Consider the following 25,252-nt stretch of genomic DNA (forward strand, 5'->3'; position numbering starts at 1 on the left):
ACACATTTTTACCCAACCAAATTATGAGAAAACAAAAAGATAACTAGATGACACACTAGAAAGAATCAACCAAAAAACGGAGCGAATTGGAACGTTATTTCGCCCTAAACAGAGAGAACACAGTGACATAATACCTGACTGTGACTGACCCCAAATTAAGAAAATCCTTGACTATGTACAGGTTCAGTGAGCATAGCCTTGCTATTGAGAGAGGCCGCAATTGGCAGACCTGGCTGTCGAGAGAAGACAGGCTATGTGCACACTGCCCACACAATGAGGTGGAAACTAAGCTGCACTTCCTAATCTCCTGCCAAATGTATGACAGTTAATAGAGACACATATTTCCCACAGATTACAGAAGCCCAAAAATAATTTAAAAATAAATCAAACATTGATAAACTCCCACATCTGTTAGGCGAAATATCAGCGGTGTGCAATCACAGCAGCAAGATTTGTGGCTCTTTGGCATGAGAAAAGGACAACCTGTCAGGCCCTGATCTGATTCACATGTCTTTGTGATTGTCTCCACACCCCTCCAGTTCATTTTGTTTCGTCAAGCCTACCAGCGGTTTTCCCTCTGTTCCTGTCTCTCGTTTGTTCCTGCTTTCTAGTTTTCTTAGTTTTTGACCTTTCTGCCCGCCTTGACCCTGAGCCTGCCTGCCGTCCTGTATCTTTGCCCCACGACTCTGGATTACCGACCCCTGCCTGCCTTGACCTGTCGTTTGCCTCCCCCTGTTGTCGTACTAATCATTGTTACTTCGACACAGTCTGCATTTGGGTCTTCCCTGAAAAGTGATACAACCAGAGGAGCACAAACAACATTGTGAATACAACCTATATTTATTTATTTTTCATACTTCAACTATTTACACATTGTTACAACACTGTACATAGCCAATCATTTAACAATTGAAATATCTATATTATTTTTAAATGTTTGTGAGTGTAATGTTTAGTGTTCAGAGAGATGGAATGAGGGGAGAGAGAGTGATGGAGAGAGAGAATGATGGAGAGAGAGAGATAGAAAGAGGGAGAGAGAGATGGAAAGACGCAGAGAGAAAGATGGAATGAGGGTTGAGAGAGAGATGTAAAGAGAGATGTAAAGAGAGAGAGAGCTGGAAAGAGAGAGATGGAAAGAGAGAGAGAGATGGAAAGAGGGTTGAGAGAGAGATGGGGGAGAGAGAGAGAGATGGGTAAGAGAGAGAGATGGAAAGAGAGTTGAGAGAGAGATGGAAAGAGTTGAGAGAGCGAGAGGGAGAGAGAGAGAGATGGAAAGAGGGAGCGAGAGAGAGAGAGATGGAGAGATGATTGTAGGAGAGGGAGAGAGAGATGGAAAGAGGGAGAGAGAGAGAGAGAGACTGGTGGAAAGAGGATTGGGAGAGAGGGAGAGAGAGATGGAAAGAAGGAGAGAGAGAGAGAGAGTGATCGAAAGAGGTTTGAGAGAGAGGGAGAGAGAGATGGAAAGAGGATTGAGAGAGAGGGAGAGAGATGGAAAGAGGGAGAGAGAGATGGAAAGAGGATTGAGAGAGAGGGAGAGAGAGATGGAAAGAGGGAGAGAGATGGAAAAAGGGAGTGATGAAAGAGAGAGCAGCAAGAAAAGTAAAACATGTCTTTGTTTTGATGCAGTAAATAGAAATGGATTTAAACATATCCAATGAAATGAGCTCATACTCGGATTCGTACCATATTTAGAAAAACCTTCACTGAATGTTTCTGTGTTATAATTAGTAGGGCATCTTTGAGCCAGACTTGATACCTGTACCCACTTCAATGACAGTTTCTACGTCTTCATTCTCGTTTGAACTGTCTCTGCAGATTGCAGTACATCAATAGAGGAACACTGTGCTCTCAGCATATTGACTGTTATGTTTATTAGCCAAACCTGTGCTTCCTCCAGTGACATGATGAAAAGAGATGTCAAACTGTCTTTTTTTTCTTACCTGGATAACTTACAATTAGTGTTGCTGAATATTTCACGACTATTTGAAGTGATCTATGCATTGTTTTTACCAATAGTGGTGGATTGCATATTTGTATTTCTTCTTAAATATTCAGTTTGTCTGTCTTGTCTATGAAGTGTTTATTACAGTCTTTCACCTTCAGCCTGTCACCTTCAGCCTGTCACATTCAGCCTGTCACATTCAGCCTGTCACATTCAGTTTGTCACATTCAGCCTGTCACATTTAGCCTGTCACATTCAGCCTTTCATATCCAGCTTGTCACATTCAGCCTGTCACATTCAGTCTTTTACATTCAGCCTATCACATTCAGCCTGTCACATTCAGCCTATCACATTCAGTCTTTCACATTCAGCCTGTCACATTCAGGGTAGTGAGATGGGGACAGCTCCTGTCAGGAATACAGCAGGAGGAAGGTTGGCCAGTTTGTCAGGAAGGCCTCAGACACACATTCATGTGTGTGTGTGTGTGCATGTGGCGTGCGTGTGTTCGTGTGGCGTACATGTGCACGAGTGTCTGTGTGTGTGTGTGTGTGTGTGTATGTTTGTGTGTGTGTGTGTGTGTTTCTACATGTGTCCTGTGTGAGAGAGATAGGAACAAATATGATGCATAGTGCAGTGTAGACGTCTCCATCTCAAGACAATGGTTGACGGATGAGATGCCGGTGGGATGCAAACAATTTATTTAGAAGGTCCATTAGTAGCTTTTAGTGCTGCTATTCTAATGAAAATATGATTACTCAGTCCCTCACATGTTAAATCACTGTGATATATAAATCACCTATTTCCACTCGTTATATCTCGCAAACCAAAACATTTTCCTCCTCTCTGTGTAAAGCCACAGGGACAATGTGTCCCCTAGTACTGCCTAGGACCAAATGTATTCGACAAAATAGTTGCGTCTGAATCTAGTGGAACTGAAAATAGCAGTGGTGATGAACGAGCACCTTTCCAGCACCAACGGGTGTTTTCAAGATTCTTAAGCTATAGTTTTCTACGCCTTTTAAACACAGCATTTTTCTTCTCTTGTTTTTTTTACCCCTTTTTGTGAGGACCAGCATGAATAATGTTGACCACGTAGGGTTAGTATGAAGGAATGAAGTGACTCCATAAGCAGGAAGCAACACATACTGGAAACCTGCTTTTCATCTGATGGAGCCTGTTGGCTTTCTATAGGAACTGTCTATAGGAACTGTCTATAGGAACTGTCTATAGGAACTGTCTATAGTAACTGTCTATATGAACTGTCTATAGTAACTGTCTATAGTAACTGTCGATAGTAACTGTCTATAGTAACTGTCTATAGGAACTGTCTATAGTAACTGTATATAGGAACTGTCTATAGGAACTGTCTATAGGAACTGTCTATAGGAACTGTCTATATGAACTGTCTCTATGAACTGTCTATATGAGCTGTCTATAGTAACTGTCTATAGGAACTGTCTATAGTAACTGTCTATATGAACTGTCTATATGAACTGTCTATATGAACTGTCTATATGAACTGTCTATAGTAACTGTCTATAGTAACTGTCTATAGTAATTGTCTATAGTAACTGTCTATATGAACTGTCTATAGTAACTGTCTATAGTAATTGTCTATAGTAACTGTCTATATGAACTGTCTATATGAACTGTCTATAGTAACTGTCTATAGTAACCGTCTATATGAACTGTCTATTTGAACTGTCTATAGTAACTGTTTATAGTAACTGTCTATAGTAACTGTCTATAGTAACTGTCGATATGAACTGTCGATATGAACTGTCTATATGAACTGTCTATATGAACTGTCTACATGAACTGTCTACATGAACTGTCTCTATGAACTGTCTATATGAACTGTCTATAGTAACTGTCTATAGTAACCGTCTATATGAACTGTCTATAGTAACTGTCTATAGTAACTGTCTATAGTAACTGTCTATAGTAACTGTCTATAGTAACTGTCAACAGTAACTGTCAACAGTAACTGTCTATATGAACTGTCTATAGTAACTGTCAACAGTAACTGTCTATATGAACTGTCTATATGAACTGTCTATATGAACTGTCTATATGAACTGTCTACAGTAACTGTTTATATGAACTGTCCATAGTAACTGTCTATAGTAACTGTCTATAGTAACTGTCTATAGTAACTGTCTATAGTAACTGTCAATAGTAACTGTCTATATGAACTGTCTACAGTAACTGTCTATATTAACTGTCTATAGTAACTGTCTATATGAACTGTCTATAGGAACTGTCTATAGTAACTGTCTATAGTAACTGTCTATAGGAACTGTCTATAGGAACTGTCTATATGAACTGTCTATATGAACTGTCTATAGTAACTGTCTATATGAACTGTCTATATGAACTGTCTATAGTAACTGTCTATATGAACTGTCTATAGTAACTGTCTATAGTAACTGTCTATATGAACTGTCTATAGTAACTGTCTATATGAACTGTCTATAGTAACTGTCTATAGTAACTGTCTATATGAACTGTCTATAGTAACTGTCTATATGAACTGTCTATAGTAACTGTCTATATGAACTGTCTATAGTAACTGTCTATAGTAACTGTCTATAGGAACTGTCTATAGTAACTGTCTATAGTAACTGTCTATATGAACTGTTTATAGTAACTGTCTATAGTAACTGTCTATATGAACTGTCTATAGTAACTGTCTATATGAACTGTCTATAGTAACTGTCTATATGAACTGTCTATAGTAACTGTCTATATGAACTGTCTATAGTAACTGTCTATATGAACTGTCTATAGTAACTGTCTATATGAACTGTCTATAGTAACTGTCTATATGAACTGTCTATAGTAACTGTCTATATGAACTGTCTATAGTAACTGTCTATATGAACTGTCTATAGTAACTGTCTATATGAACTGTCTATAGTAACTGTCTATAGTAACTGTCTATAGGAACTGTCTATAGGAACTGCCTATAGTAACTGTCTATATTAACTGTCTATATGAACTGTCTATATGAACTGTCTATATGAACTGTCTATAGTAACTGTCTATAGTAACTGTCTATATGAACTGTCTATATGAACTGTCTATGTGAACTGTCTATATGAACTGTCTATAGTAACTGTCTATAGTAACTGTCTATAGTAACTGTCTATAGTAACTGTCTATAGGAACTGTCTATAGGAACTGTCTATAGGAACTGTCTATATGAACTGTCTATAGTAACTGTCTATATGAACTGTCTATGTGAACTGTCTATAGGAACTGTCTATAGGAACTGTCTATATGAACTGTCTATGTGAACTGTCTATAGTAACTCTCTATAGGAACTGTCTATAGGAACTGTCTATAGTAACTGTCTATAGTAACTGTCTATAGTAACTGTCTATAGGAACTGTCTATAGGAACTGTCTCTATGAACTGTCTCTATGAACTGTCTATATGAGCTGTCTATAGTAACTGTCTATAGGAACTGTCTATATGAACTGTTTATAGTAACTGTCTATATGAACTGTCTATATGAACTGTCTATATGAACTGTCTATATGAACTGTCTATATGAACTGTCTATAGTAACTGTCTATAGTAACTGTCTATATGAACTGTTTATAGTAACTGTCTATAGTAACTGTCTATATGAACTGTTTATAGTAACTGTCTATAGTAACTGTCTATATGAACTGTCTATATGAACTGTCTATAGTAACTGTCTATATGAACTGTCTATAGTAACTGTCTATAGTAACTGTCTATAGTAACTGTCTATAGTAACTGTCTATATGAACTGTCTATAGTAACTGTCTATAGTAACTGTCTATATGAACTGTCTATATGAACTGTCTATATGAACTGTCTATAGTAACTGTCTATAGTAACTGTTTATAGTAACTGTCTATAGTAACTGTCTATATGAACTGTTTATAGTAACTGTCTATAGTAACTGTCTATATGAACTGTCTATATGGACTGTCTATATGAACTGTCTATGTGAACTGTCTATAGTAACTGTCTATAGTAACTGTCTATATGAACTGTCTATAGTAACTGTCTATAGGAACTGTCTATAGTAACTGTCTATAGTAACTGTCTATAGGAACTGTCTATAGTAACTGTCTATAGTAACTGTCTATAGTAACTGTCTATATGAACTGTCTATAGTAACCGTCTATATGAACTGTCTATAGTAACTGTCTATATGAACTGTCTATAGTAACTGTCTATAGGAACTGTCTATAGTAACTGTCTATAGTAACTGTCTATAGTAACTGTCTATAGTAACCGTCTATATGAACTGTCTATAGTAACTGTCTATAGTAACTGTCTATAGTAACTGTCTATAGTAACTGTCTATAGTAACTGTCAACAGTAACTGTCAACAGTAACTGTCTATATGAACTGTCTATAGTAACTGTCAACAGTAACTGTCTATATGAACTGTCTATATGAACTGTCTATATGAACTGTCTATATGAACTGTCTATAGTAACTGTCTATAGTAACTGTCTACAGTAACTGTTTATATGAACTGTCTATAGTAACTGTCTATAGTAACTGTCTATAGTAACTGTCGATAGTAACTGTCGATAGTAACTGTCTATATGAACTGTCTACAGTAACTGTCTATAGGAACTGTCTATATGAACTGTCTATAGTAACTGTCTATAGGAACTGTCTATAGTAACTGTCTATAGTAACTGTCTATAGTAACTGTCTATAGTAACTGTCGATAGTAACTGTTTATATGAACTGTCTATAGTAACTGTCTATAGTAACTGTCTATAGTAACTGTCGATAGTAACTGTCTATAGTAACTGTCTATATGAACTGTTTATAGTAACTGTCTATAGTAACTGTCTATATGAACTGTCTATATGAACTGTCTATATGAACTGTCTATAGTAACTGTCTATAGTAACTGTTTATAGTAACTGTCTATAGTAACTGTTTATAGTAACTGTCTATAGTAACTGTCTATATGAACTGTCTATAGTAACTGTCTATAGTAACTGTCTATAGTAACTGTCTATATGAACTGTCTATAGGAACTGTCTATATGAACTGTCTATGTGAACTGTCTATATGAACTGTCTATAGTAACTGTCTATATGAACTGTCTATAGTAACTGTCTATAGTAACTGTCTATAGGAACTGTCTATATGAACTGTCTCTATGAACTGTCTATATGAGCTGTCTATAGTAACTGTCTATAGGAACTGTCTATAGGAACTGTCTATAGTAACTTTCTATAGTAACTGTCTATACTAACTGTCTATATGAACTGTCTATATGAACTGTCTATAGTAACTGTCTATAGTAACTGTCTATATGAACTGTTTATAGTAACTGTCTATAGTAACTGTCTATATGAACTGTCTATATGAACTGTCTATAGTAACTGTCTATATGAACTGTCTATAGTAACTGTCTATAGTAACTGTCTATATTAACTGTCTATAGTAACTGTCTATATGAACTGTCTATAGTAACTGTCTATAGTAACTGTCTATATGAACTGTCTATATGAACTGTCTATATGAACTGTCTATAGTAACTGTCTATAGTAACTGTCTATAGTAACTGTCTATAGTAACTGTCTATAGTAACTGTCTATAGTAACTCTCTATAGTAACTGTCTATAGTAACTGTCTATATGAACTGTCTATATGAACTGTCTATAGTAACTGTCTATAGGAACTGTCTATAGGAACTGTCTATAGTAACTGTCTATAGTAACTGTCTATAGTAACTGTCTATAGTAACTGTCTATAGTAACTGTCTATAGTAACTGTCTATATGAACTGTCTATAGTAACTGTCTATAGTAACTGTCTATAGTAACTGTCTATAGTAACTGTCTATAGTAACTGTCAACAGTAACTGTCAACAGTAACTGTCTATATGAACTGTCTATAGTAACTGTCAACAGTAACTGTCTATATGAACTGTCTATATGAACTGTCTATATGAACTGTCTATATGAACTGTCTATATGAACTGTCTATAGTAACTGTCTATAGTAACTGTCTACAGTAACTGTTTATATGAACTGTCTATAGTAACTGTCTATAGTAACTGTCTATAGTAACTGTCGATAGTAACTGTCGATAGTAACTGTCTATATGAACTGTCTACAGTAACTGTCTATAGGAACTGTCTATATGAACTGTCTATAGTAACTGTCTATAGGAACTGTCTATAGTAACTGTCTATAGTAACTGTCTATAGTAACTGTCTATAGTAACTGTCGATAGTAACTGTTTATATGAACTGTCTATAGTAACTGTCTATAGTAACTGTCTATAGTAACTGTCGATAGTAACTGTCTATAGTAACTGTCTATATGAACTGTTTATAGTAACTGTCTATAGTAACTGTCTATATGAACTGTCTATATGAACTGTCTATATGAACTGTCTATAGTAACTGTCTATAGTAACTGTTTATAGTAACTGTCTATAGTAACTGTTTATAGTAACTGTCTATAGTAACTGTCTATATGAACTGTCTATAGTAACTGTCTATAGTAACTGTCTATAGTAACTGTCTATATGAACTGTCTATAGGAACTGTCTATATGAACTGTCTATGTGAACTGTCTATATGAACTGTCTATAGTAACTGTCTATATGAACTGTCTATAGTAACTGTCTATAGTAACTGTCTATAGGAACTGTCTATATGAACTGTCTCTATGAACTGTCTATATGAGCTGTCTATAGTAACTGTCTATAGGAACTGTCTATAGGAACTGTCTATAGTAACTTTCTATAGTAACTGTCTATACTAACTGTCTATATGAACTGTCTCTATGAACTGTCTATAGTAACTGTCTATATGAACTGTCTATAGTAACTGTCTATAGTAACTGTCTATAGTAACTGTCTATAGTAACTGTCTATATGAACTGTCTATAGTAACTGTCTATAGTAACTGTCTATATGAACTGTTTATAGTAACTGTCTATAGTAACTGTCTATATGAACTGTCTATATGAACTGTCTATAGTAACTGTCTATACTAACTGTCTATATGAACTGTTTATAGTAACTGTCTATAGTAACTGTCTATATGAACTGTCTATATGAACTGTCTATAGTAACTGTCTATATGAACTGTCTATAGTAACTGTCTATAGTAACTGTCTATAGTAACTGTCTATAGTAACTGTCTATATGAACTGTCTATAGTAACTGTCTATAGTAACTGTCTATATGAACTGTCTATATGAACTGTCTATATGAACTGTCTATAGTAACTGTCTATAGTAACTGTTTATAGTAACTGTCTATAGTAACTGTCTATATGAACTGTTTATAGTAACTGTCTATAGTAACTGTCTATATGAACTGTCTATATGAACTGTCTATATGGACTGTCTATATGAACTGTCTATGTGAACTGTCTATAGTAACTGTCTATAGTAACTGTCTATATGAACTGTCTATAGTAACTGTCTATAGTAACTGTCTATAGTAACTGTCTATAGTAACTGTCTATAGGAACTGTCTATAGTAACTGTCTATAGTAACTGTCTATATGAACTGTCTATAGTAACCGTCTATATGAACTGTCTATAGTAACTGTCTATATGAACTGTCTATAGTAACTGTCTATAGGAACTGTCTATAGGAACTGTCTATAGGAACTGTCTATATGAACTGTCTATATGAACTGTCTATAGGAACTGTCTATATGAACTGTCTCTATGAACTGTCTATAGTAACTGTCTATAGGAACTGTCTATGTGAACTGTCTATAGTAACTGTCTATAGTAACTGTCTATAGTAACTCTCTATAGTAACTGTCTATAGTAACTGTCTATAGTAACTGTCTATATGAACTGTCTATAGTAACCGTCTATATGAACTGTCTATAGTAACTGTCTATATGAACTGTCTATAGTAACTGTCTATAGGAACTGTCTATAGTAACTGTCTATAGTAACTGTCTATAGTAACTGTCTATAGTAACTGTCTATAGTAACCGTCTATATGAACTGTCTATAGTAACTGTCTATAGTAACTGTCTATAGTAACTGTCTATAGTAACTGTCTATAGTAACTGTCAACAGTAACTGTCAACAGTAACTGTCTATATGAACTGTCTATATGAACTGTCTATATGAACTGTCTATATGAACTGTCTATATGAACTGTCTATAGTAACTGTCTACAGTAACTGTTTATATGAACTGTCTATAGTAACTGTCTATAGTAACTGTCTATAGTAACTGTCGATAGTAACTGTCGATAGTAACTGTCTATATGAACTGTCTATAGTAACTGTCTATAGTAACTGTCTATAGTAACTGTCGATAGTAACTGTCTACAGTAACTGTTTATATGAACTGTCTATAGTAACTGTCTATAGTAACTGTCTATAGTAACTGTCGATAGTAACTGTCGATAGTAACTGTTTATATGAACTGTCTATAGTAACTGTCTATAGTAACTGTCGATAGTAACTGTCTATAGTAACTGTCTATATGAACTGTTTATAGTAACTGTCTATAGTAACTGTCTATATGAACTGTCTATATGAACTGTCTATATGAACTGTCTATAGTAACTGTCTATAGTAACTGTTTATAGTAACTGTCTATAGTAACTGTCTATATGAACTGTCTATAGTAACTGTCTATATGAACTGTCTATAGGAACTGTCTATATGAACTGTCTATGTGAACTGTCTATATGAACTGTCTATAGTAACTGTCTATATGAACTGTCTATAGTAACTGTCTATAGTAACTGTCTATAGGAACTGTCTATATGAACTGTCTCTATGAACTGTCTATATGAGCTGTCTATAGTAACTGTCTATAGGAACTGTCTATAGGAACTGTCTATAGTAACTTTCTATAGTAACTGTCTATAGTAACTGTCTATATGAACTGTCTCTATGAACTGTCTATAGTAACTGTCTATAGTAACTGTCTATAGGAACTGTCTATAGGAACTGTCTATATGAACTGTCTATAGTAACTGTCTATAGTAACTGTCTATAGTAACTGTCTATAGTAACTGTCTATAGTAACTGTCTATAGGAACTGTCTATAGTAACTGTCTATATGAACTGTCTATAGTAACTGTCTATAGTAACTGTCTATATGAACTGTCTATATGAACTGTCTATATGAACTGTCTATATGAACTGTCTATAGTAATTGTCTATATTAACTGTCTACAGTAACTGTCTATATGAACTGTCAATATTGTCACGTTCTGACCTTAGTTCTTTTGTTATGTCTTTGTTTAGTAAGGTCAGGGAGTGAGTCGGTGGGTTGTCTTTGTTCGTTTTTCTATGATTTGGTATTTCTGTGTTTGGCCTGGTATGGTTCTCAATCAGAGGCAGCTTTCAATCGTTGTCCCTGATTGAGAACCATACTTAGGCAGCCTGTTTTCACCCTTGACTTGTGGGTGATTATTTTCCATTTCAGTGTTTGCACCATTCGGGACTGTTTCGGTTTTCATTTTGTTTCTCTTGTTCTTTTTGTATTCTGTATTCAGTCTCATTAAATTACATTATGGATACATACCGCGCTGCATTTTGGTCCTCCGATCCTTCCTACTACTCCTCCTCGTCGTCAGAGGAGGAGGAAGACCGTTACAAATATGAACTGTCTATAGCAACTGTCTATAGTAACTGTCTATAGTAACTGTCTGTCTATGAACTGTCTATAGTAACTGTCTATAGTAACTGTCTATAGTAACTGTCTATAGTAACTGTCTATAGGAACTGTCTATAGTAACTGTCTATAGTAACTGTCTATATGAACTGTCTATAGTAACTGTCTATAGTAACTGTCTATAGCAACTGTCTATAGTAACTGTATCTATGAACTGTCTATAGTAACTGTCTATAGAAACTGTATCTATGAACTGTCAACAGGAAACAACTGTCTATAGTAACTGTCTATAGTAACTGTATCTATGAACTGTCTATATGAACTGTCTATAGTAACTGTCTATAGGAACTGTCTATAGTAACTGTCTATAGGAACTGTCTATAGTAACTGTATCTATGAACTGTCTATATGAACTGTCTATAGTAACTGTCTATAGGAACTGTCTATAGGAACTGTCTATAGTAACTGTATCTATGAACTGTCTATATGAACTGTCTATAGTAACTGTCTATAGGAACTGTCTATAGTAACTGTATCTATGAACTGTCTATAGGAACTGTGTATAGGAACTGTCTATAGTAACTGTCTATAGTAACTGTCTGTCTATAGGAACTGTCTCTATGAACTGTCTATAGGAACTGTCTATAGGAACTGTCTATAGAAACTGTCTATAGGAACTGTCTATAGTAACTGTATCTATGAACTGTCTATAGGAACTGTCTATAGGAACTGTCTATAGTAACTGTATCTATGAACTGTCTATAGGAACTGTCTATAGGAACTGTCTATAGTAACTGTCTATAGTAACTGTCTATAGGAACTGTCTATAGTAACTGTCTATAGTAACTGTCTATATGAACTGTCTATATGAACTGTCTATATGAACTGTCTATATGAACTGTCTATAGTAATTGTCTATATTAACTGTCTACAGTAACTGTCTATATGAACTGTCTATAGTAACTGTCTATAGTAACTGTCTATAGTAACTGTCTATAGTAACTGTCTATAGTAACTGTCTATAGTAACCGTCTATAGTAACTGTCTGTCTATATGAACTGTCTATAGCAACTGTCTATATAAACTGTCAACAGGAACCATCTCTAGAAACTGTCTATATGAACTGTCAACAGGAAACAACTGTCTATAGTAACTGTCTATAGTAACTGTCTATAGTAACTGTCTATAGTAACTGTCTATAGTAACTGTCTGTCTATATGAACTGTCTATAGGAACTGTCTATAGTAACTGTCTATAGTAACTGTCTATAGTAACTGTCTATAGTAACTGTCTGTCTATATGAACTGTCTATAGTAACTGTCTATAGTAACTGTCTATAGTAACTGTCTATAGTAACCGTCTATAGTAACTGTCTATAGTAACTGTCTATAGTAACTGTCTATAGTAACTGTCTATAGTAACCGTCTATAGGAACTGTCTATAGTAACTGTATCTATGAACTGTCTATAGGAACTGTCTATAGTAACTGTCTATAGTAACTGTCTATAGTAACTGTCTGTCTATATGAACTGTCTATAGTAACTGTCTATAGTAACTGTCTGTCTATATGAACTGTCTATAGTAACTGTCTATAGTAACTGTCTATAGTAACTGTCTATAGTAACCGTCTATAGTAACTGTCTATAGTAACTGTCTATAGTAACTGTCTATAGTAACTGTCTATAGTAACCGTCTATAGGAACTGTCTATAGTAACTGTATCTATGAACTGTTTATAGGAACTGTCTATAGTAACTGCATCTATGTACTGTCTATAGTAACTGTCTATAGGAACTGTCTATAGTAACTGTATCTATGTACTGTCTATAGTAACTGTCTATAGGAACTGTCTATAGTAACTGTATCTATGTACTGTCTATAGTAACTGTCTATAGGAACTGTTTATAGTAACTGTCTACAGGAACTCCATGCAACCACTGGACCCAGACAGTTTCTGTTCGTTGTTTACTTAGGAGCCATTGACTCTCATTGAATAGAAAGGTAGGGGAGGAAAGAGTAGACTTCTGCTGTTCTCCATAGGGGACTGCTCTCTCTGTTTGGGATGTAAAGCAAAGACAGAGATAATCAAACCCAGAGCCAAAGGGCTCGGAGTCCCTCCTCGGCATTTAAATGTCCATTATATGTGGATTTGCAGGCAGCCAGCCAGCCCTCCACATTGTCTCATGGATAGACAGGCACATGCACACTAATGCACACACACACACACACACACACACACACACACACATACACACACAAACATACACACACAAACATCAGCTCACTCAGATTTTCCAAAGTGCATATAACACTGAGATCCTAAAGCTTCTTAGGAAGTTCTTTATGAGTTTAAGTTCAGGAGACACACACATACACACCATGTCTCCTGAAGAAGCGACAGTTGTGGATGGTCAAAAACAGCTTGATTGTCGTAGCAACATCCGGGAAACTGGGCAGAAGGAAGTGGTGCTTTACAGCAGGTCTGCAACCTCTTTAATTCAGCCTCTCATTGTCCTTAAATTGCCGGCCTCAACTGTGTAGGAAGCTCTGGGGACAGGTCATCTGAACTGTATAGGAAGCTCTGGGGACAGGTCATCTGAACTCTATAGGAAGCTTTGGGGACAGGTCATCTGAACTGTATAGGAAGCTTTGGGGACAGGTCATCTGAACTCTATAGGAAGCTCTGGGGACAGGTCATCTGAACTGTATAGGACGCTCTGGGGACAGGTCATCTGAACTGTATAGGACGCTTTGGGGACAGGTCATCTGAACTGTATAGGAAGCTTTGGGGATCTGGTCATCTGGATACTGGACAGCCAATAAATTGGCAGATGCAAACAAATGATTTTCTTGAACAGTTCTTGAGGACTTCTACAGACTTCTACAGACTTCTACAGATGCACAATCGAGAGCATCCTGGCGGGCTGTATCACCGCCTGGTATGGCAACTGCACCGCCCTCAACCGTAAGGCTCTCCAGAGGGTAGTGAGGTCTGCACAACGCATCACCGGGGCAAACTACCTGCCCTCCAGGACACCTACACAACCCGATGCTACAGGAAGGCCACAAAGGCCTTAAAGATCATCAAGGACATCAACCACCCGAGCCACTGCCTGTTCACCCCGCTGTCATCCAGAAGGCGAGGTCAGTACAGGTGCATCAAAGCTGGGACCGAGAGACTGAAAAACAGCTTCTATCTCAAGGCCATCAGACTGTTAAACAGCCACCACCAACATTGAGTGGCTACTGCCAACACACTGTCAATGACACTGACTCTACTCCAGCCACTTTAATCATGGGAATTGATGGGAAATTATGTAAATATATCACTAGCCACTTTAAACAATGCTACCTTATATAATGTTACTTACCCTACATTGTTCATCTCATATGCATACGTTGATACTGTACTCTATATCATCGACTGCATCCTTATGTAATACATGTATCACTAGCCACTTTAACTATGCCACTTGGTTTACATACTTATCTCATATGTATATACTGTACTCGATATCATCTACTGTATCTTGCCTATGCTGCTCTGTACCATCACTCATTTATATATCCTTATGTACATATTCTTTATCCCCTTACACTGTGTATAAGACAGTAGTTTTTTTTTGGAATTGTTAGTTAGATTACTTGCTCGTTATTACTGCATTGTCGGAACTAGAAGCACAAGCATTTGCTACACTCGCATTAACATTCTTGTATGTGACAAATAAAATTTGATTTGATTTGATTTGATTTGATTTGATTTGAAAAAGGACTTGAACAAAAAAAGTCTTCAGGAGACCAGGGAAGTCTCTCCAGTTAGATTTAATTCAATTCCATTTAGTTTAATTTACCTTGAATATTGCAGGCAATTAACCAGACAAAACCCTCTGAGTTCAACAATAAATAGTGGCTAAATGTATCCTCAAGCCACCTACTTTGTCCCTCAATGTTGGCTATGTGATGTGTCATTTTTTATAAATGCAGGAGTTGCATGTACCAAAAATGTTTTACTGGTAGCTGATTATGTTTGAATTCCCGACTTTAATTACTGAACAAGTAATTACCAGTGGTAGAAAAAGTACCCAATTGTCATACTTGGGTAAAAGTAAAGATACATTAATAGAAAATGAATCAAGTTAAAAGTAAAAGTCACCCAGTAAAATACTACTTGATTAAAAGTCTAAAAGTATTTTATACTTAAGTATCAAAAGTAAAGATATAAATCATTTAAAATTCCTTCTATTCAGCAAAGCAGGCGGGACAAATGTTCTGTTTTTTAAAATGTATGGATAGCCAGGGGCCACACTCTAACACTCAGACATAATTTACAAAAGATTCATGTGTGTTTAATGAGTCTGTGGGATCAGAGGCAGTAAATGACCAGGGATGACCTCTCACGTGCGTGAATTAGACCATTTTCCTGTACTTTTTTGGTGTCAGAGAAAATGTATGGAATTAAAAGTACATTATTTTCTTTAGGAATGTAGTGAAGTAAAAGTAAAAGTTGTCAAAAATATAAATAGTAAAGAAAAGTACAGATACACCCCAAAAATGACTTAAGTAGTACTTTAAAGTGTTTTTACTGAAGTAATTTACACCACTTGTAAATACGTTATTCCCGCCAGCCAGCAGTCTATATGGCAGCATTTGTATAGCTTTGTGAAATGTTAGGCTTAGCATGAGAAAAGGACTACCAAATAGGCCTCCCAAATGAACATTTATCCATTAGCTGAACCAAAGCTATAGGCTACTTGCTCTGGCACCAAAGAAAGCCTATCACCGAATCAATAGGTAACCGCATAGACATGTCATAATCGGTATTCTATACTCTGTGAGTGGGCCCGAGGTCTGGACATTTTGTCTCATTTTGAAATGTGAGAAATGTTTGCATTCTTCACATACTACAATAGGTGTGTCAGGTGATTCAATTATTTTGGTGAAGTCACAAATGGATGGTTAGAAATAGCATCGATTGTCCTTGTTCTATATTCGAGTGGAAACATCAGTATATTTCTTGCACCTTAAGCTCGTTGGTGCTCCCTAATGTCCTATTTTGGGAAGCGTGGTGGGGGCTGCTGGTGACACACAGCATGAGTTGTTTAATGCGATCGGAGGGAAACAGAACCCTGGAAAAGCAAGGAGGATCAAAAGATTTTGCATTAGAATATCCCCTTTTCAGTTTTGATTTTGAGTCCGTGAATTGCTGAGCAGGCAGCACATGTCCACGCAGCTTTTAGATCTGGTTCTCTCCCTATCTTTCTTTTCCAGTATTCCAGTATCCCAGTATTCTCTCTCTCTCTCTCTCTCTCTCTCTCTCTCTCTCTCTCTCTCTCTCTCTCTCCATCTCTCTCTCTCTCTCTCTCTCTCTCTCTCTCTCTGTCTGTCTGTCTGCCTGTCTGTCTGTCTGTCTGTCTGTCTGTCTGTCTGTCTGTCTGTCTGTCTGTCTGTCTGTCTGTCTGTCTGTCTGTCTGTCTGTCTGTCTGTCTGTCTGTCTCTCTCTCTCTCTCTCTCTCTGTCTCTCTCTCTCTCTCGCTGTCTGTCTGTCCATCTGTCTCTCTCTCTCTCTCGCTGTCTGTCTGTCCATCTGTCTCTCTCTCTCTCTCTCTCTCTCTCTCCATATATTTTTCCATCCCTTCCTCCCATGATCAGTGCTGGCTGTGCAGCAGTCTCCACCCACCACCCCCTCCTTTGCTCTCTCTGAAGATTTGCATTATGTTAAGAGTCCATTTGTATATCCATCCCCTTATCCCCCGAACCCTCCCATCCTGTTCCCACTGGTTCATTTCACCTGAGCCTAGTTTACCCTGCTCCTTCTCTCTCCCAATCTGCCTGCACACCTCCTTTCACTCACTGACTCTCTCAGTGTTGCTGTCTGCTGTAGTCAGGTTAGGATCACTCTCTCAGTGTTGCTGTCTGCTGTGATCAGTGTCAGATCACTCTCTCAGTGTTGCTGACTGCTGTAGTCAGGTTAGGATCACTCTCTCAGTGTTGCTGTCTGCTGTGGTCAGTGTCAGATCACTATCTCAGAGTTGCTGACTGCTGTAGTCAGGTTAGGATCACTCTCTCAGTGTTGCTTACTGCTGTAGTCAGGTTAGGATCACTCTCTCAGTGTTGCTTACTGCTGTAGTCAGGTTAGGATCCAATTAGGGTCCTGTCTCATCTCTCTCTGAGCAGGGGGCTGTGTTCAGGCGTTGAGCCTGAGACAGGGGGGGTGAGTGGAATCACCCCCCCCCCCACACACACACAGACACACACGCACACACACACACACACTCTCCTCCCTTAGAGAGGAGGATGAGACACTGAGACACACAGAAGATAAGAGAAAGGAGATTCCTGGTCATGGTTTCTAAACTGCAGCAGTATTGGAGCTCTACGGTGGACCAGTACACTACAGAGAACACTGGTCTTTGTTCATGTGTTTACTTGCTCTGCAGGGATGAAGAGAGATGAGTTTTGATAAACCAGGTGCTTATACTGTTTGTCTTCATCTGCACTCAAACTCTATCTGCATGTGAGCGAGAGAGAGAGAGAGAGAGAGAGAGAGAGAGAGGGAGGGAGGGAGGCAGGGAGAGAGAGACAGAGAGAGACAGAGAGAGGGAGGAGAGGGAGGGAGGCAGGGAGAGAGAGACAGAGAGAGACAGAGAGAGAGAGGGAGGGAGGCAGGCAGGCAGGGGGAGAGACAGAGAGAGACAGAGAGAGACAGAGAGAGAGAGAGAGAGAGAGAGAGAGAGAGAGAGAGAGAGGCAGGCAGGCAGGCAGGGAGAGAGAGACAGAGAGAGAGACAGAGAGAGACAGAGAGAGAGAGAGAGAGAGAGAGAGAGAGAGAGAGAGAGAGAGAGGTGATCTCCCATGTGTGACTGATAGCTGCTGGAGAGAGTGTGCACTACATCGGAGAGCGAGGGAGCCAGTGAATGAGCGCAGGAGATACGCTCGCAGCCAGAAGAGCAGCAGGAGCGAACACAACTACGCAGGAAGCACCAGAGAGAGAGAGAGAGAGAAGGGGGGGTCCTCCGATTTTCTTTCCTTCAGAGAAAAGGGGAGCGTGAGAAAGAGAGAAAAAAAACACTCCTTTTTCTGTTCCTTCAGGGCAAGGTGGCAAAGAGCGTAACGGTTGGGTGAGAGGAGCATGCGAAAGAGAACACCCAATGTTTCTTTTCTCTGAGTGACAAATCAGAACGTGAGAACTATAGTTAGAGCGTGTGTGCTGTTCAAATCGGTCAGAGATCTTAAGGAGATCTTAGAGATCCTCTACTTCTTTACTTCGGGTTGTAGAGCTGGACCAGTGGGGTGAAACTGAAGCGGTCCCGAATCCAGAGCTAACCCGGGTGGATGTGGGTTTGGTTCTGAGTGATCCTAGAATGGCGTTGTCTCTATCATGAGCCTGGTCTCTGTGGAGTTCGCCCCACCCCGTACCGTACGTCTGTTGTCAGTTCTTCGGGCTTGGATCATGCTTCGTCCTGCCGGTGGTGCAATGTCGCGGGGCTCCAAGGATGGGGGGGCGTACCACCTCTCCAGCCCCCTCCGCCTGCGCCTGAGCCCCTGGATGTGGTCTCTGACTCTAGGATGTATCACTGGGTCTGTGTGGAGTTCTTCTCCCAGGGGGAGGCAGGATAACAACGTGGCTGCCGCCAGACCTCCAGGGCAGGCTACGTCCTATACGTACCCCGAGCATCAACTCCACGGGACGCGGCATCAGTCCTCTGCATCTGTCTCCATCTACCACTGGCCAGCCTCACTTAGGGGTGGCCACGGTGAGTCACACTTTAGACCCTAAACTTACTCAGACCGTAACCCTGTGTTCTTGAACCCGAACAGGTTTTTCTTTTCTGAATCAAAAGGTTGGTTGTGGGCATGTGTCTGGGGGCTGGGAAACGTGTCTACTCGATACGATCAGCGTGGCTGAATTGTCTGGACAAAAGGTCCCCATCTTGTTAGAGACTTTTCCTGCATTTCTACACGATTCAAGGAGCTGAGAGATTTATTTGCAATTTGAAAGCTAATTTCCTGCAATTCATGCATTTTGCCTTGGCTAATGCTGTGTTCTTCTACTCAAATATAACAACAAAATCACTACTGCTAAATTGTTTTATTCCCTTTGACTGTCTAACTTTTATTTTGGTGATTGTTAGTTCTCAAATATTATACTAATAAAAAAAGGTATAAGTCTATTATCAGTAATACATCATTTATATCTGATTGTTTAACGTTTACACTGAAAGTGTTTTTTTCCTCCTGAAAATATTTATTTTTATTATTATTAAATGCTTAGGTGGCCAAGAATAACAATGACAGTAAAATCCCAGCCTAAAGCCCCAACTGTAAACCCTAACCTCACTCCATTTTCTCGAATCTCAACAACCTAGGGGCAACGTAGGGTTTAATACTTTCCAGAGAATACACCAAATTCACATCCTGAGAAAATTGCAAGAAATGACCAGGCATCCCGGTATTCCCTTTCCAACCTATTTTGTTTCACTCTGTTTCTGTTTCTCTCTCTGTCTGTCTCTCTCTCATGGTCTGTCTCTCTCTCTCTGTCTGTCTCTCTCTCATGGTCTGTCTCTCTCTCTCTGTCTGTTTCTCTCTCTGTCTGTCTCTCTCTCATGGTCTGTCTCTCTCTCTCTCTGTCTGTTTTTCTCTCTTTCTGTTTCTCTCTCTGTCTGTCTCTCTCTGTCCCTCTCTGTCTGTCTCTCTCTCATGGTCTGTCTCTCTCTCTCTGTCTGTTTTTCTCTCTTTCTGTTTCTCTCTCTGTCTGTCTCTCTCTGTCCCTCTCTGTCTGTTTCTCTCTCTGTCTATCTCTGTTATCTCTCTGTCCCTCTGTCCGTTTCTCTCTCTGTCTGTCTCTGTCTGTTATCTCTCTGTCCCTCTCAGTCTGTTATCTCTCTGTCCCTCTGTGTCTGTTATCTCTCTGTCCCTCTCAGTCTGTTTTCTCTCTGTCCCTCTCAGTCTGTTATCTCTCTGTCCCTCTCTGTCTGTTTCTCTCTCTGTCTATCTCTGTTATCTCTCTGTCCCTCTGTCCGTTTCTCTCTCTGTCTGTCTCTGTTATCTCTCTGTCCCTCTCAGTCTGTTTTCTCTCTGTCCCTCTGTCCGTTTCTCTCTCTGTCTGTCTCTGTCTGTTATCTCTCTGTCTGTCTCTGTCTGTTATCTCTCTGTCTGTCTCTGTCTGTTATCTCTCTGTCCCTCTCAGTCTGTTATCTCTCTGTCCCTCTCAGTCTGTTATCTCTCTGTCCCTCTCTGTCTGTTATCTCTCTGTCCCTCTCAGTCTGTTATCTCTCTGTCCCTCTCAGTCTGTTATCTCTCTGTCCCTCTCAGTCTGTTATTTCTCTGTCCCTCTCTGTCCCTCTCTGTCTGTTATCTCTCTGTCCCTCTCTGTCTGTTATCTCTCTGTCCCTCTCTGTCTGTTATCTCTCTGTCCCTCTCTGTCTGTTATCTCTCTGTCCCTCTCTGTCTGTTATCTCTCTGTCCCTCTCAGTCTGTTATCTCTCTGTCCCTCTCAGTCTGTTTCTCTCTCTGTCTGTTATCTCTCTGTCCCTCTCTGTCTGTTATCTCTCTGTCCCTCTCTGTCTGTTTCTCTCTCTGTCTGTCCCTAACAATAATCCAAACAGTTGCATTGTTTCGATTGGACAAATTCACGTAATCTGCGTAATAAATACGCCCCAGTCGAGCCAGCGCAAGGGAGAGAGAGGAGGGGGCAGGCAGAAAAGTACTTGACAGGCAGAAAAATACTTGACAGGCAGAAAAACACTTGACAGGCAGAAAAATACTTACATTTGTAATCTGTTTTGGATCCCTCGCAAATTCACCAAAGTTTGCCTCGTCCGCTCTGGTTTTGTTTAAATTACACAACTTTCCCCAGACCTTTCTAGCCAACCTGGAATCAATGCATTTCATATTATTTTGAAGATGAATCTGAGACACTCCATTTATGTTAAGTTTTGTTAAGTTTTGTTAAGTTTTGTATTGTCACGGCCGTCAGTGCCACTAACAAAGTTAACTACCCAAACTGAAAGGAGGGAAAAAGGGCTACCTAAGTATGGTTCCCAATCAGAGACAACGATAGACAGCTGTCCCTGATTGAGAACCATACCCGGCCAAAACATAGAAAGACAAAATCATAGAAAACAAAACATAGAATGCCCACCACAAATCACACCCTGACCAAACCAAATAGAGACATAAAAGGCTTTCTATAAGGTCAGGGCGTGTCATGTATGGCATGTTTTCATTTTTGGATATCCGTCAAATCAAATTTTATTTCTTGCATGAGCCAAATGCAACAACCTTACAGTGAAATGCTTACTTACAAGACCTTAACCAACAATGCAGTTTTAAGAAAGAACCTAAGAAAGTAAAAGATATGAGTAACAAATAATTAAAGAGGAGCAGTAAAATAACAATAGCCAGTATATATACAGGGGGATACCAGAACAGAGTAAATGTGCGGGGCCACCGGTGTCGAGGTTATTGAGGTAATATATACATTTGGGAATGCAGGCGGCCTAGTGGTTAGAGTGTTGGACTTGTTGCCAGATTGAATCCCCGAACTGACAGGGTACATATCTGTCATTCTGACCCTTAACAAGGCAGTTAACCCACTGTTTCTAGACCAGTTAACCCACTCTTCCTAAACCAGTTAACCCACTGTTCCTAGACCAGTTAATCCACTGTTCCTAGGCCATCATTGAAAGTAAGAATTTGTTCATAACTGACTTGCCTAGTTAAATAACGGTATTATATATATATATATATATATATTTTAAAATGTAGGTTAAAATGTGAGTTATTAAAGTGACCATTCATAGATAATAACAGAGAGTAGCAGCAGTGTAGAGGGGGGGTGCAAATAGTTTAGGTAGTAATTTGATTAGATGTTAAGGAGTCTTATGGCTTAGGGGTAGAAGCTGTTTAGAAGCCTCTTGGACCTAGACTTGGCGCTCCGTAACCCTTTGCTTTGCGATAGCAGAGAGAACAGTCAATGACTAGGGTTGCTGGAGTCTTTGACAATTTTTAGGATCTTCCTCTGACAGGGCCTTCTTCTGGAGGTCCCGGATGGCAGGAAGCTTGGCACCGGTGATGTATTGGGCCATACAAACTAACCTCTGTATTGCATTGCAGTCGGAGGCCAAGCAGTTGCCATACCAGGTTGTGATGCAACCCGTCAGGATGCTCTTGATGGTGAAGCTGTAAAACCTTTTGAGGATCTGAGGACCCATTCCAAATCTTTTCAGTCTCCTGAACGGGAATAGGTTTTGTCGTGCCCTCTATACGACTGTCTTGGTGTGTTTGGAACACGTTAGTTTGTTGGTGATGTGGATGCCAAGGCTCTTGACCTGCTCCACTACAGCCCCATCGATGAGAATGGGGGCGTGGTCGGTCCTCCTTTTCCTGTAGTCCACAATCCTCTCCTTTGTCTTGATCACATTGAGAGAGAGGTTGTTGTCCTTGCACCACACAGTCAGATCTCTAATCTCCTCCCTATAGGCTGTTTTATCGTTGTCTGTGATCAGGCCTACCACTGTTGTGTCATCGGCAAACGTAATGATGGTGTTGGAGTCGTGCCTGGCCTTGCAGTCATTAATGAACAGGGAGTACAGGAGGGTGCTGAGCACGCACCCCTAAGGGCCCCCGTGTTGAGGATCAGCATGGCGGATGTGTTTTTACCTACCCTTACCACCTGGGAGCAGCCGGTCAGGAAGTCCAGAATCCGTCTTTGGATGAGCGTTTTCCAGTTTGCTTATGGCGGAATACAGCTCATTGAGTGTGGTCTTAGTGCATCGGTCTGTGTTGGTATGTAGACAGATACAAAAAATACAGATATAAACTCTCTAGGTAGATAGTGTGGTCTACAGCTTGTCTTGAGATACTGTACCTCAGGCGAGCAAAACTTTAAGACTTCCTTAGTTATCGTGCACCAGCTGTTGTTTACAAAGATACATAGGCCCCCACCCCGTGTCTTACCAGAGGCTGCGGTTCTATCCTGCTGATAGAGTGTATAAACCACCAGGTGTTGTTTACAAAGATACATAGGCCCCCACCCCGTGTCTTACCAGAGGCTGCTGTTCTATCCTGCTGATAGAGTGTATAAACCACCAGGTGTTGTTTACAAAGATACATAGGCCCCACCCCGTGTCTTACCAGAGGCTGCGGTTCTATCCTGCCGATAGGGTGTATAACCCACCAGACGTATGTTTTTAATGTTATCGTTCAGCCAAAACTCAGTGAAACATAATATATTACATTTTTTATTGTCCCGTTGGTAGGAAATACATGCTTTCAGTTCGTTCCATTTATTTTCCAGCGATTGAAGGTTAGCTAACGGTAGGGAGGGCAACGGCAGATTAGCCACTCGTTGCCTGATCCTCACAGGGCACCCTGATCTCTTTCCACGAAATCTCAGTTTCTTTCTCCAGTGAATGACGGGGATGAGGGCCTGTTCGGGTGTTTGGAGTATATTCTTCCCGTCTGACTCATTAAATAAAAACTTCCAATTTGAGGTTTGTAATCACTGTTCTGATGTCCAGAAGCTCTTTTCAGTCTTAAAAGATGCTAGCAGAAACATTATGTACAAAATAAGTTACAAATAATTAAGAACCAATAAAAGAGCAGCCATCCTCTCCGGCGCCATCTTTTCTAACTTTATGAAATATCACCCATTTCGTATGATATGGTACAAATCTGCAAAAAGTATGATACAAATTCTAGCTAGATGGCTAACGTTAGCTAGCTGGCTAATGTTAGCTAGGCTAGGGGTTAGGGTTAAGGTTAGGGTTAAGTATAGGAGCTAGGTCAAAGGGTTAAGATTAGGGTTCGGGGAAGGGTTAGCTAAAAGGGTTAAGTTTAGAGGAAGGATTAGAAGAAGGATTTGCTAACATGCTAAGTAGTTGCAAAGTAGAAAAAATAGCAAGTGGTTGCAAAGTTTCTACTTAGCTAAAATGCTGAAGTTGTCCATGATGAGATTTGAACTCGCCATTTTCTGGTTGCTTGACATTCATGTTATAGCCACACATTCACCTCGACCAATCACCCTACCTTAATTATTGCCTTAAGTAACCCTCAGCCTTATGTAACAGATAATTGCGTGTCTCAGATTTACAGTTTTACATCTAGTCTATGAGACCAGACTGTTATAAGCGATTGCCTATAATACAGAAAATAATGTTTTGTGATAACTGCACTGCGATTTTAACTTTAGAAATTAAATTCAAATTTGACTCCGGATTTTCTTAATGTTAACGATCCCAATTTGGTATAAACATTTTAACCTTCACACCCTTAAAATAAACCTCCCTTTTTCCCCCCTCCTCTCTTTTCTCCTCTCTTCTCACCTCTCCTCTCGTCGCTCTACTCTCTTCTGTCTCCTGTGCTCTGCGTGTTGCTGACTCTGATTAGGGTCCCAGAGGAAAGAGCCACAGGTTGTAGAGTCTATGCATTAGCTGAATGGCAGTAATGGGTCTGTGGTGGAGTCTTCTGCTGGGGAGAGGGGGATAAGGAGATGAGAGCAGGGGAAGAGTTTGGAGAGGGGAAAAGAGAGACGGATGTCAGGAGCTCTGAATAGGCCTCTGTCGCTGTGATCTGGCGCTCTTTTTTTACTGTTTAATGACTTGGAAGGAGACAGTGTTTCACTAGGCTGTAGAGTGCTGCTGTGTTTTGAGCGTGTGGGATCTGATGTGTGCAGCTATTTAGCTC

General features: G+C 39.3%; 1 protein-coding gene across 3 annotated transcripts in view; it reads left to right on the plus strand.

Moving 5' to 3' along the window:
* The window catches only part of LOC112264079 (neurexin-3a), a 548,855-nt gene that overhangs the window by 256,213 nt on the left and 267,390 nt on the right, over nucleotides 1-25,252 (plus strand). Inside the window, exon 1 of one of the 3 annotated variants that reach the window (XM_042325190.1) lies at nucleotides 18,377-19,320. The exons of the other annotated variants lie outside the window; for them this stretch is intronic. Coding sequence (XP_042181124.1) covers nucleotides 18,945-19,320 — 376 coding nt within the window. The 5' untranslated portion in view covers nucleotides 18,377-18,944. Of the gene's footprint in view, nucleotides 1-18,376; nucleotides 19,321-25,252 lie in introns of those variants that run through there. 3 annotated transcript variants of the gene reach the window in all.

This window comes from Oncorhynchus tshawytscha, linkage group LG08 (genome assembly GCF_018296145.1).
Source record: "Oncorhynchus tshawytscha isolate Ot180627B linkage group LG08, Otsh_v2.0, whole genome shotgun sequence".
Taxonomy (NCBI): Eukaryota; Metazoa; Chordata; class Actinopteri; order Salmoniformes; family Salmonidae; genus Oncorhynchus; species Oncorhynchus tshawytscha.